At 44.9% G+C, this 17,841-nt stretch overlaps 1 protein-coding gene across 1 annotated transcript in view; it reads right to left on the bottom strand.

Annotated features, from left to right (window-relative positions):
- LOC147113851 (pro-neuregulin-2, membrane-bound isoform-like) overlaps nt 1-17,841 on the bottom strand; it is a 253,737-nt gene that overhangs the window by 221,520 nt on the left and 14,376 nt on the right. The window contains exon 2 of the mRNA XM_085995212.1: nt 4,273-4,435. Coding sequence (XP_085851338.1) covers nt 4,273-4,435 — 163 coding nt within the window. The remainder of the gene's footprint in view (nt 1-4,272; nt 4,436-17,841) is intronic.

Raw genomic sequence — 17,841 nt, 5'->3', positions numbered from 1 at the left:
GGATGGATGGCCCAACATGAAGCAAGACTGCTCACCTGATATAGCAGAGTACTGGAACTGCAGGGCGGAACTATCAGTGGTCGAAGACATCATCTACAAAGGAAGTAAAATAGTTATCCCAAAGAGTCTGAGAAGAGAGATGCTAAAAAAGATCCATGGAGGACATCTGGGAATCGAAAAGTGTAAGAAAAGAGCACGAGAGGTGATGTACTGGCCACGAATCAACCAAGATGTGACAAATGAGGTGTCAAACTGCACAATATGCCTGAAATATCGAGCAAGCAATCCGGTAGAACCACTAAAGCCACACCCAGCACCAGACAGACCTTACCAGAAGGTAGGCGCTGACCTATTCGTATGTCAAGGGAAGGACTATCTTGTCGTCACAGACTATTACTCCCTGTATCCAGAGGTTTGTAGACTGTACACCACCACTGCAGAAGCTGTGATAAGAAGTATGAAAGCCATATTCTCCAGACATGGCGTGGCAAGCGAGGTCTTCACAGACAACGGACCCCAGTTTAACAATGCAAATTTCCGACACTTTGCCAAAGAGTGGGACTTTGTCCATACAACGTCAAGTCCTCACTATCCACAGTCCAATGGATTAGTGGAAAAATCGGTCCAGACAGTGAAAAGACTGATGTACAAGGCAAAAGACAGTGGAACTGACTTCTACCAAAGCATGCTTGTATACCGCACAACGCCGCTCGAGTGTGGTATGTCACCAGCCCAACTCCTGATGGGACGTCGGCTAAGGTCAAACCTGCCCATCCCGGAGAACCTCCTGAAAACAAAAGAGGGGGAGAAAGTGAGGAAGTTCAAAGAGCAACAGAAAGAAAAGCAAAAGTACTACTATGACAGAGGAACACAAAACCTACCTGAACTCCACACTGGTGACCAAGTAAGGTTGAAAGTCAAAACAAACACATGGACTCAGAAGGGAACTGTCCTGAGTGAAGTTCAACCAAGATCATACACCATTCAGACAGATGAGGGTGCTGTTCTGAGAAGAAATCGTCGAGATCTTCTCATGGGACCAGCCACAGCAGGTCAAGAGACTGATACTGGTGAACAACCTGATCACACAGCTGAGAACCAATCATCTGAGGCAACAACTCAGATTCAAGGACAATCAATCAGAAAATCCTCAAGACACGTGAAGCCTCCTGAGAGACTCATTGAGCAAATTTAAGGACTATTGTTAAAGAAGGAAGTAATGTTATCTTATTCTTTCTTCAAGTTCTAGTGTATTGACATATTTCATGTGAACACACAAAGCAAGGGTAAAAAACCTTGATCATGATAATGATAATGTAAGTTCATTAAATGTTGTTAGTTAAAAGTAAAATACTTTTGTTTTAAGAAAGGGAGATGTAATGATATCAGCAAATAGTGATGATATTTGTCTGTGTTTGATTACTTATGCCTTACAGCATATTTGTCTGTGTTTTTGATTACTTGTGCCTGACCAGCAGAGGTCATGTGAGAGACAAGCAGTCCAGAGGAGTTTTACTTTCAGTTTCATTCTAGATGCATCACAGCATAGTGTGTTCTGTAAAAAGCTGTAGAAAGTCTTGAACAAGACTTTAGATTAAACAACATTCTCTTTCAGAAATGAGTCTTTATTGAACCCAAAAAGAAATCAAAACAATCCCTTCTAGTGTCATAAGAAGTTTCTCCACCCTTCTTAATGTGCCACAAGAATTCTTCACTGTTGCTAATGGGGTGAGGGGAATGAGAAAAAGACAAAAGAGAATACAAGGCGGAATTTTTACTCCCCTGTCTGACGGAAATTGGGCGGGGCCAATTAAAATGGAGCAGGATACTTATCCACTGGTCTCCCGCCTTGATTCAGCTGTCAGCAATTTTAATTTTCAGGCACTAAGGATAGCTGCCTAAAGCTGGTGGTCCTTGTTTAAACATACAGATTGAGTCCAAATTAAATCATCAGGACCCAGCTACAATATTAACCCCAGGCCTGTGCAGGGAGGTGCCTCTAGGCCCAACCTGCCGGGAATAGGAGCCAGGGCCAGAAGCAGGAGTGCTCCTTGTTCCCCACAAAGAAACCATGGGCCTCATCTGTCCTGGGCTTCCCTCTCCCAACTCCCAGGTCTACTTACCTTATGTCGAGGGACCGTTCCCTTCTTCCTGCCACCCAAAATCTCACTTCTACCCACCTTATTCCTTGCCTGACTGCTCACTAGGCCACGTTCCTGCTTAGGATTAAAATCAACCCTTTTGTTTCAGCATTGCTGAGTAGTATTAATGCTGTAGATCTTGACACCAGCACTAGTCAGCAGTGTCATTACTATTAGACAACCTCACTCATGATATACCCAGGTTTTCACTGGGTGAGCAACGTTAAAATCAGCCCTCTATAGTTGTTGTCATTGTTGAAAGCACTTTTAGGTTGCATTCTCCCAATCAAGGAAATTGGTGTGGATTGCAGGAACTGATATGTGTGAGAAAAGTCAGGGAAAATTAGGACAGATATATGTGGCCTCAAAAACTCACAGATAGTAAATCTATTAGCATAATAAATGTTATCACCTCCAGCTTTAGCAGTAAGTATTAATGGCAATCAGGAAAAGGCCAGCTGCTATTTCACTTGAACTCCATAGTAATAGATCAACCTGTTTTGTTTATAACTTAAAAGCCTGGACGTATTCAGTTGAAAGTGCATTTGCAAAACTGAGTCTTTGTGTGAATTTCAAAGCAAAACCTCTAACTTTCATTTAAAAGCTTCCTCCTTCAACTGTTTATGTTGCATGAAAGGCTATATGGTTAGCTTCACATTTAAGTCCAGTAGAAAAGGCATCTCAACTCCCCCAACATCGTCTATTTACACGAAATGAAACTTTACAACTGAATGTGACCTTGTTATCGGAGGTAGCGTAATGATCATAAACCAGTAACATAAAAACTGTGGTGAATTGTAAATACAAATGGAAAAGGCACTCTCATGGTAGTTATGCTTTCTCCCCCGATGCACCAAATTGTGAGTTTTTAACATCAACTGTGTCATCAGAGATACCTAGTGGATATAAGGCACTTACCCATAGGGAGAGGTAAAATCAAAGGCAAGTCACTGATCTCATATACCACCTAGTCTCCAGTTAAATAGCAGCACTAGCAGAAGTGTTTGTATCGGTTTATGTCTCCTCACAATGGCTCATTGATCATAGGAGGAATGGCACTTTACTCATCATATGCAGCATGTGTTGATTCCTCCCATTAGCAACAGTAAAGATTTCTTTTAAGAACAGACTACACAAAACACAGATACCAGCATTCAGGATGCTGGAAGTGGGATCCATAGGCATATACCAGGCCAGGTTTGTGACCTTGAACACTCAAAAGACTTCAAGAAGCCCCAAAGTCACTGGACAACATCAATTTTTTTTCCTCTTCTGCTGGACGAGCTGACTTTGAAGGTGGGCAGCAATCCATCTGCACATTTTCTACATCTTCCCACTGAACAGGTAAACAAGATGCGCCAATACTGGCATGGGTGCCCATCGGTAATATCTAAATTAGTTAACCCAGGAATGTTAGTGAGGTCAGCACTTAAGTTACTGGCAGGGTGCGATTACTGCTCTGCCATAGTTATAGCGGCAAAGTTGGATCCCGGGTTTTCAGCCCCGATATCCAAGCCTCACAGGAGCTATTCCCATTATATCATTGTCAGTTTTCTATCTACGCCCCACTTCCAGCTATTCTTTGTGGCCTTTCTGATCGATTACCTATACTGAGAGTGACTAAAATCACTTAACAGGATTCTTACATCAATCGCAAAGAAATCATACAATCAGCCTGGGCTGGATTCAATCCCAGGCCCAGGTAGAAGTAGGACAGTGTGTTAAACCACTGCAGTTCCTAGCCTCTACTAGGAAATATAGTAGGAATATGTGGAATTCTCTGCCACACAGGGCAGTTAAGGCCAATTCATTAAATATATTCAAGAAGGAGTTGGATATATTTCTTGAGGCTAAAGGGATCAAGGGATATGGGGAGAAGGCAGGAACAGGGTACTGAATTTGGATGATCAGCCATGACCTCATTAAATGGCGGAGCGGGCTCAAGGGGCCGAATGGCCTACTCCTGCTCCTATTTTTTTTTTTAAAAGATTGCATAATGTTTTCACTGTACTTTTGTTTCCAACTGTAAAAGCCATGATAAAACAGTGGAAAGTGAATTTCCCAGTGAATTAGTAAAAAAAATACTTAAACGTCAAACGTAAAAGCAGAATTGTATATTTTGTGAACTTACTTCCCAGTTTTTATCTTGACTTCTTTGTTTTTCTGTATCTCTGTTCCATCTTTGAACCACTTGTATGTGGGGCGGGGATTTCCTGCTGCCTCACATTTCAGAGAAAGCTTCTGTCCTTCCAGAAGCGTTTGGTTCTTCAGTTTCTTCAGCTTCGGAGGAACAGCTGTGAAGACACAAATTAACCTTGGAGTCAATCCACTGGAAGAGCCTGTCCAACAATTGCCTTCAAATACTAACACATATTGAGGTGAGGTAATCATTGCTATAAAAAATGGTGGCCAGAAATTTCCTTGGGGGTTTCTCCCGATTGGCCACCATAACGTTGGCAGAAACCCCGGATAAACCATGAAAACGGGTTTCTGTCGATCTTCTGCCACAGTTACGGTGGGAGGCGACTGATAGGAAGAACCCCCGAAAAAATTCCCGGCCATAGACGGGCTGCTAAAAAAGTGTTCCTACTGTAACATTTAGGGTTCCTTTGTTAATGCTCTTCTAAGTCTGTAGCAGAAACCTTAATACAATGCCAAATGGCGTAAGAACGTATATTCAATGCCAATCAAATCTGTGGCAGAAGCTGTAGGAAGATTGTATACAGCATTTATTTGTAATAGAAATATATATGCTGTTAAGGGCTGTTTTGGGCCTGAATGCACAAGTAGGGACTATCTGCTACTCAGTATGGTTATCTGAAGACACTTGACCTCAGTGATAGTTTGTCAAAATTCCTCAATTAGTTTGGGGCTTGAGAGTTATCACAGAACTATTTTCAACAACCTGCTGACACAGGTGCACCTTCTGCTGGAATGCTGCAACTTAATTCCTCACATTTCTATCAGTAATTTAATAGGTTTCACTCTGCAATTATCAGTATTATTTTTCACATTGCACATTTCGCTATTCCTCTGTAGAACCCAGCGCACTGCCAGTTTGAAGTGCGTGGAAGCACAGAACGCTAATCCAATACAGCTGTGCTCCCTCATTCTGCTCTCTGTTGACACCTGCACCTATAAGCCAACCAGAAGCACAAAGCATTTTCAAATAACATTTGCTGACCATAAAATTTTTAAAAGAGCTTCTGGTGTGAAAATATAAATATATAGGGGTGAAATTCAACTTTGCAGGGATGCAAAACGGGGAGTTGTGGATTCACCGCTTGTTATAAATCCTCACCAGATTTTCCTTTCCATTGCATAATGGACGCAATATCAGGCAGGGTGTGTAACGGGAAGTTGATCCGTTACTGCCCATACTGTGCACAGCCAAAGTTGAATTTTAACCCCACAAAGTCATTCCTATTCATGTAATAAGCTCACAACATATTAAACAGAAATGATGGGCTGGATTTTGCCAATGGGGAGCTTTTAGAGGCGGGACTCCCACGTGTCGGGTTTTAGTCCCCCCTCCATCAACTTCTGGCCAACCCACGCTATTTTCCCTTGATTGACCTTGTTAAGCCCACTGGGGCGGGCTTAGCAGGCCAATTAAAGGGAAGCGGGTTACAGAGAACGTCAGCGCATGAATTGTCATCGTTTGACAGCTCTGTGAAGCTTACAAACACTGACATTCTCTGTTGTTTCATGAGTCCTTGTATTCAAGACTCACCAAACCTCTTCTGTGAGCAGAAATTAGATGGTTGTTGCTTTGGAGAATGCAGCAGCCATCTGTCATCTCTGCCGGTGAGATGCGAGACTCTCCGCATCCGCAACTGGTGAAGCCTGCAGGAAGAAACAAAGGTAAATAAACATTTCCTTTCACTTTCCACTCACCTCACATACTTACCTCTCCACACTTGCACCCATCACTTACCTTCACAGCACACATTTGCACCCCTCCGACCCCCGCAGACCCACTACTCGCCTCGGTGACCCTGGCGGGGTTCACAGCCTTCGGAAAGCCCACACTTGTGTGGGTAAAATGGGGATAATCCTCTTAACTGCCTGTTAACTACCTGTTAACAGGCAGTTAAGTGGCTGTAATTCTCTTCCCGCCTCCAGGAGATGGGACCCGATGCGGGTCGGCTACCCGCCTCCCGGGAAGATGGCACGGAGGCGGGTTGGGGCGGGATGGGCACTTGCCCCCAGATTCTGCCATTTTCCTGGCAGTCCCACCTCCAAACCCGCCGCCCCAGGGCTGGCAAGGTCACGCCCATGGTGTATAATAGACAGCAGAGTTAATATTCTGTTAATACCGAAAGCAGATTTTAAAAATTGTATAATTACTTTCTTCAGTACAATAACATGATAAATATAAGTTACTCTTTGGAGTTTAGTTGGCTCAGTTGGTAGCACAAGGTTGTGGGTTCATAGCCATAGTACAATATTTTGTATCAGTCTTTACAGTAGAAGACACTAAGAATATCCCAACACTGGACAAACAGGGGGCTAAAGGGGGGGAGGAGCTAAACACGATCAAAATCACTAAGGAAGTGGTACTCGGTAAAATAATGGGACTCAAGGCGGATAAATCACCTGGACCTGATGGCTTACATCCTAGGGTCTTGAGGGAAGTGGCGGTAGGGATTGTGCATGCATTGGTAATAATTTTCCAAAACTCCCTGGACTCGGCAAAGGTCCCGGCAGATTGGAAAACTGTAGACCGGTTAGCCTAACATCTGTGGTAGGTAAAATTTTGGAGTCCATTATTAAGGAGACAGTAACAGGACATTTGGCTAATCATAATTTAATAGGACAAAGTCAGCATGGTTTTATGAAGGGGAAGTCATGTTTGACAAATTTGCTGGAGTTCTTTGAGGAAGTAACATATAGGGTGGATAAAGGGGAACCAGTGGACGTAGTGTATTTAGACTTCCAAAAGGCTTTTGACAAGGTGCCACACAGACTATTGCTTAAGATAAAAAATCACGGGATTGGGGGTAATATTCTGGCATGGATAGAGGATTGGCTATCTAACAGAAGGCAGAGAGTTGGGATAAATGGTTCACTCTCAGACTGGCAATCAGTAACTAGTAGTGTTCCGCAGGGGTCAGTGCTGGGTCCCCAACTCTTTACAATCTATATTAACGATTTGGAGGAGGGGACCGAGTGTAACATATCAAAGTTTGCAGATGATACTAAGATGGGAGGGAAAGTAGTGAGTGAGGAGGACATAAAAAACCTGCAAGGGGACATAGACAAGCTAAGTAAGTGGGCAGAGATTTGGCAGATGGAATACAATACTGGAAAGTGTGAGGTTATGCACTTTGGCAGGAAAAATCGTAGAGCAAGTTATTATCTTAATGGCAAGAAACTGGAAAGTACTGAAGTACAAAGGGATCTGGAGGTCCTGGTGCACAAAACTCAAAAGGTTAGTATGCAGGTGCAGCAAGTGATTAAGATGGCCAATGGAATGTTGGCTTTCATTGCTAGGGGGATAGAATATAAAAATAGGGAGGTACTACTTCAGTTGTACAAGGTATTTGTGAGACCGCACCTGGAATACTGCGTACAATTTTGGTGTCCATACTTAAGAAAGGACATACTTGCTCTCGAGTCAGTACAAAGAAGGTTCACTCGATTAATCCCGGGGATGAGGGGATGGACATATGAGGAGAGGTTGAGTAGATTGGGACTCTACTCATTGGAGTTCAGAAGAATGAGAGGCGATCTTATTGAAACATATAAGATTGTGAAGGGGTTGGATCGGGTGGATGCAGGGAAGATGTTCCCGATGATGGGTGAAACTAGAACTAGGGGGCATAGTCTTAGAATAAGGGGCTGCTCTTTCAAAACTGAGATGAGGAGGAACTACTTCCCTCAGAGGGTGGTAGGTCCATGGAATATGCTGCCCCAAAAAGCTGTAGAAGCTACATCATTACATAAATTTAAAACAGAAATAGACAGTTTCCTAGAAGTAAAGGGAATTAAGGGTTACGGGGAGCGGGCAGGAATTTGGACATGAGTTTAGGTTCGGATTGGTCATGGTCCTGTGGGTAGCGGAGTGGGCCCAGGGGCCGTGTAGCTTGATCCTGCTCCTATTTCGTGTGTCTAATTCTGTTAGATTCAGGAGATGGTTCTGTGATAGTAGATTGGCGGTTAGGATCAGATCAGCCATGATCTTATTGAATGGTGGAGCAGGCTCGAGGGGCCGATTGGCCTACTCCTGCTCCTATTTCTTATGTTCTTATGTTCTTATGTTCCCACTCCAGGGAACTGAACACATAAATCTAGGCTGACACTCCAGTGCAGTGCTGAGGGAGCGTTGCACCGTCGGAGGTGCCGTCTTTCAGATGAGACATTAAACCGAGGCCCCGTCTGCCCTCTCAGGTGGACGTAAAAGATCCCATGGCACTATTCCAAAGAAGAGCAGGGGAGTTATCCCTGGTGTTCTGGCCAATATTTATCCCTGAATCAACATCACAAAAACAGGTTATCTGGTTATTATCAATTGCTGTTTGTGGAAGCTTGCTGTGCACAAATTGGCTGCCGCGATTCCTACATTACAACAGTACTCCATTGGCTGTAAAGCACTTTGGGATGTCCAGTGGTCATGTAAGGCGCTATATAAATGCAAGTCTTTCTTTCTTTCAATAGTGGATTATGTAAAATAGATCATTCAGTGGTGCAAAGCTGCAGAACTTGTGAGTGTTGTGTTACAGGAGTAACATAGGAACATTAGGAACAGGAGTAAGCCACTCAGCCCCTTGAGCCTGTTCCACCATTCAATTACATCATGGCTGACCTGCATCTCAACTCCAATTACCTGCCTTTGCGCCATATCCCTGGATACCCTGACCTAACAAAAATTTATGTAACATTCCCTGCAGCATGTATTTTCGATTTTCTGTAATCCCCGTATTCCTGATAATTGCTTTCTTTGTCCTTATTCGTTCTGTATTATCATTTGAAGATCTTTCTGGTATCCTATTTTGGTTGGAAGACGGATGGTAGGTAGAAGGCTGTGGTCTGATAGCAGACTGTGGTTGACAGGTCAGTCATTGGGAATTCACGCTGTCATTATGAGGTTATTAGTTCACATTGGGCAGGCCAATGAAATGAACTCTGGGATAAGAGCTACAAAGAAGTGAGAATGATAGGGAAACAGATCTGAAGACAGAAAAACGTATGCAGGAGAGAAATACGCTGGCAGAGAGCAACTTGGAAGAAAGGGAGAAACTGTTGGCCATCAGGCTCAGTAGTTTTGTCAAATAGCTTCAACAGTGCAACATGAGATCTGTAAACCAGTGAGTATAGTTCATTGATATAAATCACACAGGTTTGGTATAATTTGAGAATACAGACAGAAGTGGAATACCAAATTTGACTTATGAAATAGAAATTGGTTCAACTCATGAATGGAACAGACCCAAGAAAGTCATTCAAGTTTTGCAACAAGGAAGTAAATTTGGGATTCTACTCTTGATCATTCCTGGGAATTTCCTGGGGGTGTTCTGTCAATTGGCCGCAGTAACTTCAGTGGAAGATCGGCAGAAACCCCTGTTGTGATTTTTGGTTTGGGCGGGCAGTGGGAGGTGCGCTCGCGATACCCGCCTTCAGTCACTGCCTTGAGGTCCAAGTCATTTTTAATGGCCGGACCTCACTTGGTTACTGTTGGCAATCTGCAAACGCAGTACCAGCACTCGCAGGTAGCTCATCAGTCAGCAGGGGGTGAGGAGGGAGTTCCGATGGATCCCACCTGGAGCTGAAATGGAAGTTACATTTTAATCAAGGGTGGGGGGGGGGGGAGAGGAGAGGCAATCGTGGAGAAGAGGGTGAGGACCCATGTTCCCGTTAAGCTGGGCAGTCGTACGGCGCGCAGCTGTCTGGAGCTCCTCATCTTCTCAATGGAAAAAACGCACATGCTCGGGAATTTAAAAGGGCCACGCACCCTCCAAAACATTAGAGGGAACATTGGTAAGGACAGGCTGGCAGTGGGCCGCAAGATTTTTGTGAGGAGCAATTATGCTCCTCCTGGCCCCACAAAAATCTTTTTAAAAACATACTGGGCTGTTTGTGAGCAACTTGCAGTGGTCCCTTTAAGGACACTCAATGCCTGGTACCAATGGGCCTGGTACCGTCGGAGGCCATCAAAACCAGAGCCCCATTTACGCATCTATCTGGGGTTTCTGCCGAAGTTACGGCAGCTAATCAGGAGAATCCCCGAGGAAATTCCCAGTACATGTATTTCACAGTGGAATTACACTTCTGACTATTATGTCCGTGAATGATTGAGACACGGACAGCAGGACTTGAACAAAACAAGTCTTTACTGATTGAAGTCAATCGGGAAACTGAAACTACAGAGGCTCACTAGCGCCTTTTATACAGGGGTGGTCACTGCCGGTACTGCAGTCTGAGACCAGTTATTCTCTTAAAGGTACATACACAACAATTCCTCCCCTTTTAGATAAACAGTACATAACATTCATTTAACAACTAAATGATAACTAATTACAATCACAATTACGGTTGCTAGATAAATTGGTTAAGTTTAAGCAATTATAAGTTCAGTCTTTGAGGAGGCTTCCTGATTCTGTCTGGATAACGCCTCTTTGGGGTATCAGGTTCTTCTGGCAATGTTGAGTCGGGATCAATGTCGTTGTTTGGTTCATCTGCTTCCAATATCACCGATTCTGCGGTAGCTGCAATTGGTACGTCGATTTCATTGCCAGGTGTATCAGATCGTGGTGTGGAGTTGACGTTTTCCAGTGACTCTAGAATCTGGTCAGCATGGCGTCTTACAATGCTCTCTCCAACGTCCACGGTATACATGAGAGGTCCTTGCCGTGTACAAATCGTTCCTGGCTGCCATTTCTCAGTGCGGTAGTCCCGGGCCAAAACTGGTTGACCTATCTTAAAACTCCTGGTCGGCCTTTCATTCATATTCTGAAACTGCCTGTTCTCCACATCTCTTCGGACATTTGGCTTAACCAAATCCAAGCGACATCGTAGTCTTCGATTGAAGAACATCATGGCTGGAGTTTGGTTGGTAACTGCATGTGTCGCATTCCTTGTGTTGTAGGGGTATATCTTCATTATACATTGCCTTGATAGCCTTCTTGAATGTTTGAACAAACCTCTCGGCCAATCCATTAGTGGCTGGATGATATGGGGCAGATGTGTAATGCTTAACACCATTGTTCTTTAAGAACCTCCGGAACTCTTCAGACACAAACTGTGGTCCATTGTCAGAGCAAATCTGTTCAGGCAGCCCATTCCTGGCGAATATGGTTCGTAAAACTGTGATAGTTTTTTCCGTGGTGGTTGAGGACATTTTTATTACCTCTGGCCACTTTGAATGTGCAGCCACCGCAATTAAAAACATCGAGTCCATGAAGGGACCAGCAAAATCAATGTGCACCCTTTGCCATGGAGATGAGGGCCACTCCCATGGAAGCAGAGGAGCTTGTGGTAGGGCATTTTGGACCTTCTGGCATCCTGCACAGCTCTTGGTCATCTCTTCGATTTCTCTATCGATTCCCGGCCACCACACAAACGCTCTGGCTAAGTTCTTCATTTTTACCCCACCCAGATGACCCTCATGAAGCTCATTGAGCACTCTATCTGTCAACTTAGGTGGAATTACTACTCTGGATCCACACATCAAGGTTCCTCTGCACACTGACAGCTGTTCTCTTCTCGGCGAGAATGCTGGCAGCAGTGGTTCGCCATGTGCTGGCCATCCCTTCACCGTTAAATCATAGACCCGTGATAGTGTCGGGTCATTCCGTGTTTCCTTTTCTATGTTTGCATTCGTCACAGGGAGACATTCGATGATGGTCGAGTGGAATAACTCCATTGGATCCACTGCAAGGTCTTCTTCTTCCACCATCGGCAACAGTAGGCGTGACAATCCATCAGCATTCCCATGCTGTTTAGTTCCTTTGTACTCGATGTCATATTGGTGTGCCCCTAGGAAAAGGGACCACCTCAGCAGCCGTTGTGCTGTCATTATCTGTACGCCCTTCTGAGGGTTGAAAATGGAGACAAGAGGTTGATGATCGGTTAGTAGAGTAAATTTTTGACCGTGCAGGTAGTGATTGAACTTCTTCACCCCCCACACTAGGCTGAGGGCCTCTCTTTCAATCTGGGCGTAGTTACGCTCGGCAGAAGTTAACGAGCGTGACGCAAAAGCTACCGGCCTCTCTAAACCATCAAGGAATTTATGCGACAGTACCGCCCCAATGCCGTAGGGAGACGCATCACACGCCGGTCTGATCGGCAGTGCTGGGTTGTAGTGAGCCAATACTTCTCTTGAAGTGATTAAGTCCTTACTCTTCTGAAAGGCCCGCTTACAGTCATTGCTCCATTTCCATGCTACTCCCGTTTGTAGCAGGGCATTCAGTGGGTGCAGAATTGTCGACAAATTCGGCAAAAACTTATGGTAGTAATTCACCAATCCGAGGAATGACCTCAGTTGCGACACATTTTCAGGCGCTGGGGCCTTAACAACCGCTTCAATTTTGTCAGGGGACTTATGTAGCCCCTCTTCATCAATCACGTGGCCACAATACGAGATCTCTTTCTTAATAAACTCGCACTTGGGGCGGTTGGCTCGTAGCCCATGTTCCCGTAGTCTAGTGAGCACCTGTTCTAGGTTGTTAAGGTGTTCACTGTCATCTTCACCTGTCACAAGGATGTCGTCCAAGTAACACTGAGTCCCCGGAATCCCTTGCAGGACTTGTTCCATCGCTCTTTGCCATATCGCCGGAGCCAATGCTACTCCGAACACCAATCGATGATACTGGTAAAGACCTTTGTGGGTGTTTATCGTGAGATACTTCCTAGAGGATTCTTCACCCTCCATCTGCAAATATGCTTGTGCTAGGTCAATTTTTGTAAAACGCTTCCCTCCAGACAGTGAGGCGAAGATGTCTTCTATCCTTGGAAGAGGATATTGTACTGTGTGAAGGACTGGGTTCACCGTCACCTTGAAATCCCCACAGATGCGAACCTTCCTTGGCTCCTCAGACTTATTGCTTAACGTTTTCTTCATGACAGGAACGATGGGTGTCGCCCACTCGCTCCAGTCGACCTTAGACAACACGCCTGCCTTCTCCAGATTCTCCAGCTCTGCCTCGACGGCTGGGCGAATTGCATATGGTACCGGTCTTGCTTTGAAAAACTTGGGAATTGCATTCTCTTCTATTTTTATCGAGGCGGTTACGCCTTTAAGAGTGCCCAGATCTTGTTGAAATACCTCTTTGGCGTTAGCTAAGATTGTTGACAATCATCCAGGAGTGATGTCATCATCTTTTTTACCGTCCACCGTCATTGCATGAATGGGGTGCCAATCTAAGCTTATCTTCCTGATCCATTCATGTCCCAATAACGGTGGTCCACCATTTTGCAGTATGTAGAGATACAATTTCCATATTTTCTTGCCGTTGTATTCGACAGGCACCCTTATTTTTCCTCTGGGGTATACTTTTTGCCCCGTATACATTGTCAAGACGATGGATGTCTCTCTCAAGGGTATGTGTGAGAATAGCCGCTCGTAGTCTCGTCGATTCATGATGGTTAGCGCTGATCCTGTATCCAATTCCATTTTGACTTGGGACCCTGCTATCGTGAGGGTGACCCAAATGGTTCGGTGATCCTCTTTTGCGATTACATTGTGAAGTTTGAGACAGCTTAGTCTCCTGTTCCCGGATTTACTATCGCTCATCTGGTCTTCGGAACTACTGTCCGTCATCTTTTGTACTTTCTTGTACGGTTCCTTAGTAGCCTTTTTGTTGTCGCTGGTCTTCTTCCCAGACCTGCAAACTCGTGCAATGTGTCCCACCTTTCCGCATTGCCTGCATATTTTGTCTTTGGACCAGCAGTCCTTCTGGTCATGGTTAGTTCTGCCGCAGCGATAACATTTTGCAAATCCCTGTGTCATTTCGTGGGTGCCGTATTCCTGTGGCTTTTGTTGAATTTCCGCAGCTCCCCTGGCTGCTGCTTCGTACGATACTGCCACACTGAAAGCCTTATCTAGCGTCAGCTCTTTCTCTGAGAGTAACTTCTTCTGTGTTCCTTCACTCAGGGGTCCACAGACAAATTTGTCCCGTAGGGTATCTGCCAGTCCTGCTCCGAACTGGCAGTGCTTTGATAGCTTGCGCAGTTCCGTAAGGTACTCAGCATTGCTCTCATCTTAATGCTGAGTTCTCCTGTGGAATTTAAATCTTTCTGCTATCAACAGCAGTGCAGGGTTTAGGTGTTCCTGTAGGACAGCAACAATTTCGTTAAAACTCTTCGCCTTCGGTTTGGCTGGAGTAATCAGGTCCCGCAATAGGCCGTACGTTCTAGCGCCCATTAAGTTTAGCAATTCCGATGCCTTTTTCTCATCGGCTATTTCATTTGCCTCGCAATATCCCTCGACTCTTTCCACATACGTGGTCCAGTCCTCTATTGTATTATCAAAGGTAGTGATACAGCCAGTCTTCGGCATCTTTGCCTTCTTCCCCGCTGATTAAGATGGCGCCTCCCGCACTTTGCCTTCTTCCCCCGCTGTTGCTAGCGCTGCTTTCCACGGTTCCCATTGCAACCTGCAGCTCATTGCGGTTTCTTGCGCGTTTAATATTTCTTTTTTTTAAATTATTTTCCCGTCGTGGAACAACCCTGTGGGACTCTTGCCTCCCTCTTCTCGGGTTTATACGCAGCCCGGCTTCGTAGCACCGGCCGCGCCCTGTGTGCTCCACCCTCTCTCTCTCCTCTTCCCGACAACGCTGCTCGGCCCCGTTGCAAGCCACCCACTCGAGTTTGTGAACACCGCAGCCCAGGAAGGATCAGTGTACTACCTGCCACCAGCCCGATTAGCTGAAGCACTGTCAACAGGAACCAGGCCCCGCTTTCGAAAGCTTCTCCAGCAATCTTCAACTCCGCTAACACAGTGGCGGATGCCCACGGTCGACGCCCGTTTCTACTGCTTCTTTCTTTCTTCTGGCCTCGACCTCTGCTCACTTCGCTGCAGGAATGGATCCCAGGAGGTGGTGCAGACTGTAGGTAAGTTCATATCTGCTCGTCGCCAGTATTATGTCCGTGAATGATTGAGACATGGACAGCAGGAGTTGAACAAAACAAGTCTTTACTGATTGAAGTCAATCGGGAAACTGAAACTACAGAGGCTCACTAGTGCCTTTTATACAGGGGTGGTCACTGCCGGTACTGCAGTCTGAGACCAGTTATTCTCTTAAAGGTACATACACAACACTGACCATGTATGCATCGGCAATAGCATGAAGGGGAAAAATATATTTTAACCAGTATTTGTGAATCTCATGATGCTGAGGAACTGAATAGTAATTTGAGATGTAATTGATACGGCTGTTACACAACCCAATGTACAAACCCGTGACTCAAACAGAAAAACATCAGTCACATGATCAATAACTGCATTTGCTATTTTTAAAATAATAAAGCAACATAATTTTTTTTACACTTCAAATAACATTGTATGTAATCTACATAAAAATAAATCAAATAAGAGTGCCAAGACACTTAGACAAGTCAAATGATTCCAGTGATGCTGAGAATGCAGGAGCTAGAGTTCCCTCTGGTTTATATTATAGAAACATAGAAACATAGAAGATAGGAGCAGCAGTAGGCCATTCGGCCCCTCGAGCCTGCTCCGCCATTCAATATGATCATGGCTGATCATCCAAATTCAGTACCCTGTCCCTGCTTTCTCCCCATATCCCTTGATCCCTTTAGCCTTAAGAAATATATCCAACTCCTTCTTGAACATATTTAATGAATTGGCCTCTACCGCCTTCTGTGGTAGAGAATTCCACAGGTTCACCACTCTCTGGGTGAAGAAATTCCTCCTCATTTCTGTCCTAAATGGCTTACCCCTTATCCTTAGACTGTGACCCCTGGTTCTGAACTCCCCGACCATCTGGAACATCCTTCCTGCATCTAGTCTGTCCAGTCCTGTCAGAATTTTATAAGTTTCAATGAGATCCCCTATCATTCTTCTAAACTCCAGCGAGTATAAGCCCAATCGACCCAATCTCTCCTCATACGTCATTCCTGCCATCCCAGGTATCAGCCTGGTGAATCTTCGCTGAACTCCTTCCATAGCAAGAACATCCTTCCTCAGATAAGGTGCCCAAAACTGCACACAATACTCAAGATGTGGTCTCACCAAGGCCCTGTACAACTGTAGCAAGACATCCTTGTTCCTGTACTCAAACCCTCTCGCTACAAATGCCAACATATCATTTGCCTTCTTAACCGCCTGCTGCACCTGCATGCTTACCTTCAGCGACTGGTGCACAAGGACACCCAGGTCTCGTTGCACTTCCCCTTCTCCCTCAAGTTTCAGGTTGAGTAACTGTTTTTCAGCTTACTTGTAACTCGTCTGTTATAGTAGGTTTGTACACAAGTCAGTCCACTATTAGAAACTTGTTTTGCCACTAACCCCAACTTTTTTTTTTGAAGAATTTTCACTCATAAGATACATGACAACACCAGCATGGATGAAACAGCATCAATCTAAATCTGTTATATATACATATCTATCTATCTATCTAGATGTCTCATTTCTAAAAATCTTACATTGTTGCACACTTCCTGTCAACTTTTTATTACAAATTCCTGTGTCACATCTATAATGGAAATGGCCTATGTAAACTTCACTGCAATTACACTCTCCTGCCAGTGGTGTGGTAGAACCTCCATTTTGCGTTTTCAAACTCCTCTGCCTGTAAACCCTTAAACTCCAATCTTCTCTGCTTCCCAAATTTATTACAGAAAAAAAGAACAGCATGTCTGACTTTAAAAGGCACACTCTAGGTCAATTATCCCCTGCCCTCTATTAATACTTCAACTGAAGTATACAGTTGATCTTGACTCCCTGTTTGAAACAAAATGAAACATTAACTAATATTTATCCACTATGTATTAAAAAATGGTGAGTAGTCACAAGATTATAAAGGTAATGCACTAGAACATCGTGTGGTAAGCCTAACATGACATTACCAAGTAATTGCAGTAATTGAACACACAGAAATCTCAAGCATTAAATCTTACTGGCTGTATTTCTCCTCCTCCGTTGGCTGGCTGCTCTATGTCTCGACTGTCTTCCCTCTCCCAGCATGAATGGATAACCTTGAAATATTTCCCAAGAAGTACACATTCCTTTTAATCCTCCACACACCCCGATGAAAGACTGATCAATGATGGCTTAGGGACTGCTACTGCAGGTAATTTGATTTGACATTCAGCACATGTTTGGTAGACAACTCGGACAGCAGGATATTGATCCTATGCCTCTCCCCCTGCCCGCCCCATGTGGCTCAATTTCCCGGCAGTCCACTGAACCGTACCATATCCTGTGCTCCTCTTCCCCCTCGCATTTATATAGTGCCTCTCATGTCTTCAGGATGTTCCAAAGTGCCAATATAATGGCCCAGAAATTCGGGTCGGGGGCTTCCCGCGGGTGCAAGCCCCCAACCTGCACTTACCTTGCGCGCTGGCAGTTGAGCTCTGGGCTCCCGTGGAATTCCGCTCCAGGGCCTGCTCCAACTCCCGGCACGCTGTGCTTGCGTGTCCCAGGGGCGAAGTTAGTGCGATGCGTCCCCTGGGATCACGTGAGCCATGGGCAGCCAATCGGAGGAGGGAAAAGCCCATTCATAAGATTGACAGGAAG

Source organism: Somniosus microcephalus, chromosome 8 (assembly GCF_052327205.1).
Source record: "Somniosus microcephalus isolate GS21.2 chromosome 8, FLI_Smic_1.0, whole genome shotgun sequence".
Classification (NCBI taxonomy): Eukaryota; Metazoa; Chordata; class Chondrichthyes; order Squaliformes; family Somniosidae; genus Somniosus; species Somniosus microcephalus.
Note: the sequence above shows the minus strand (reverse complement) of the source record. Positions and strands in the feature narration are given on the sequence as shown.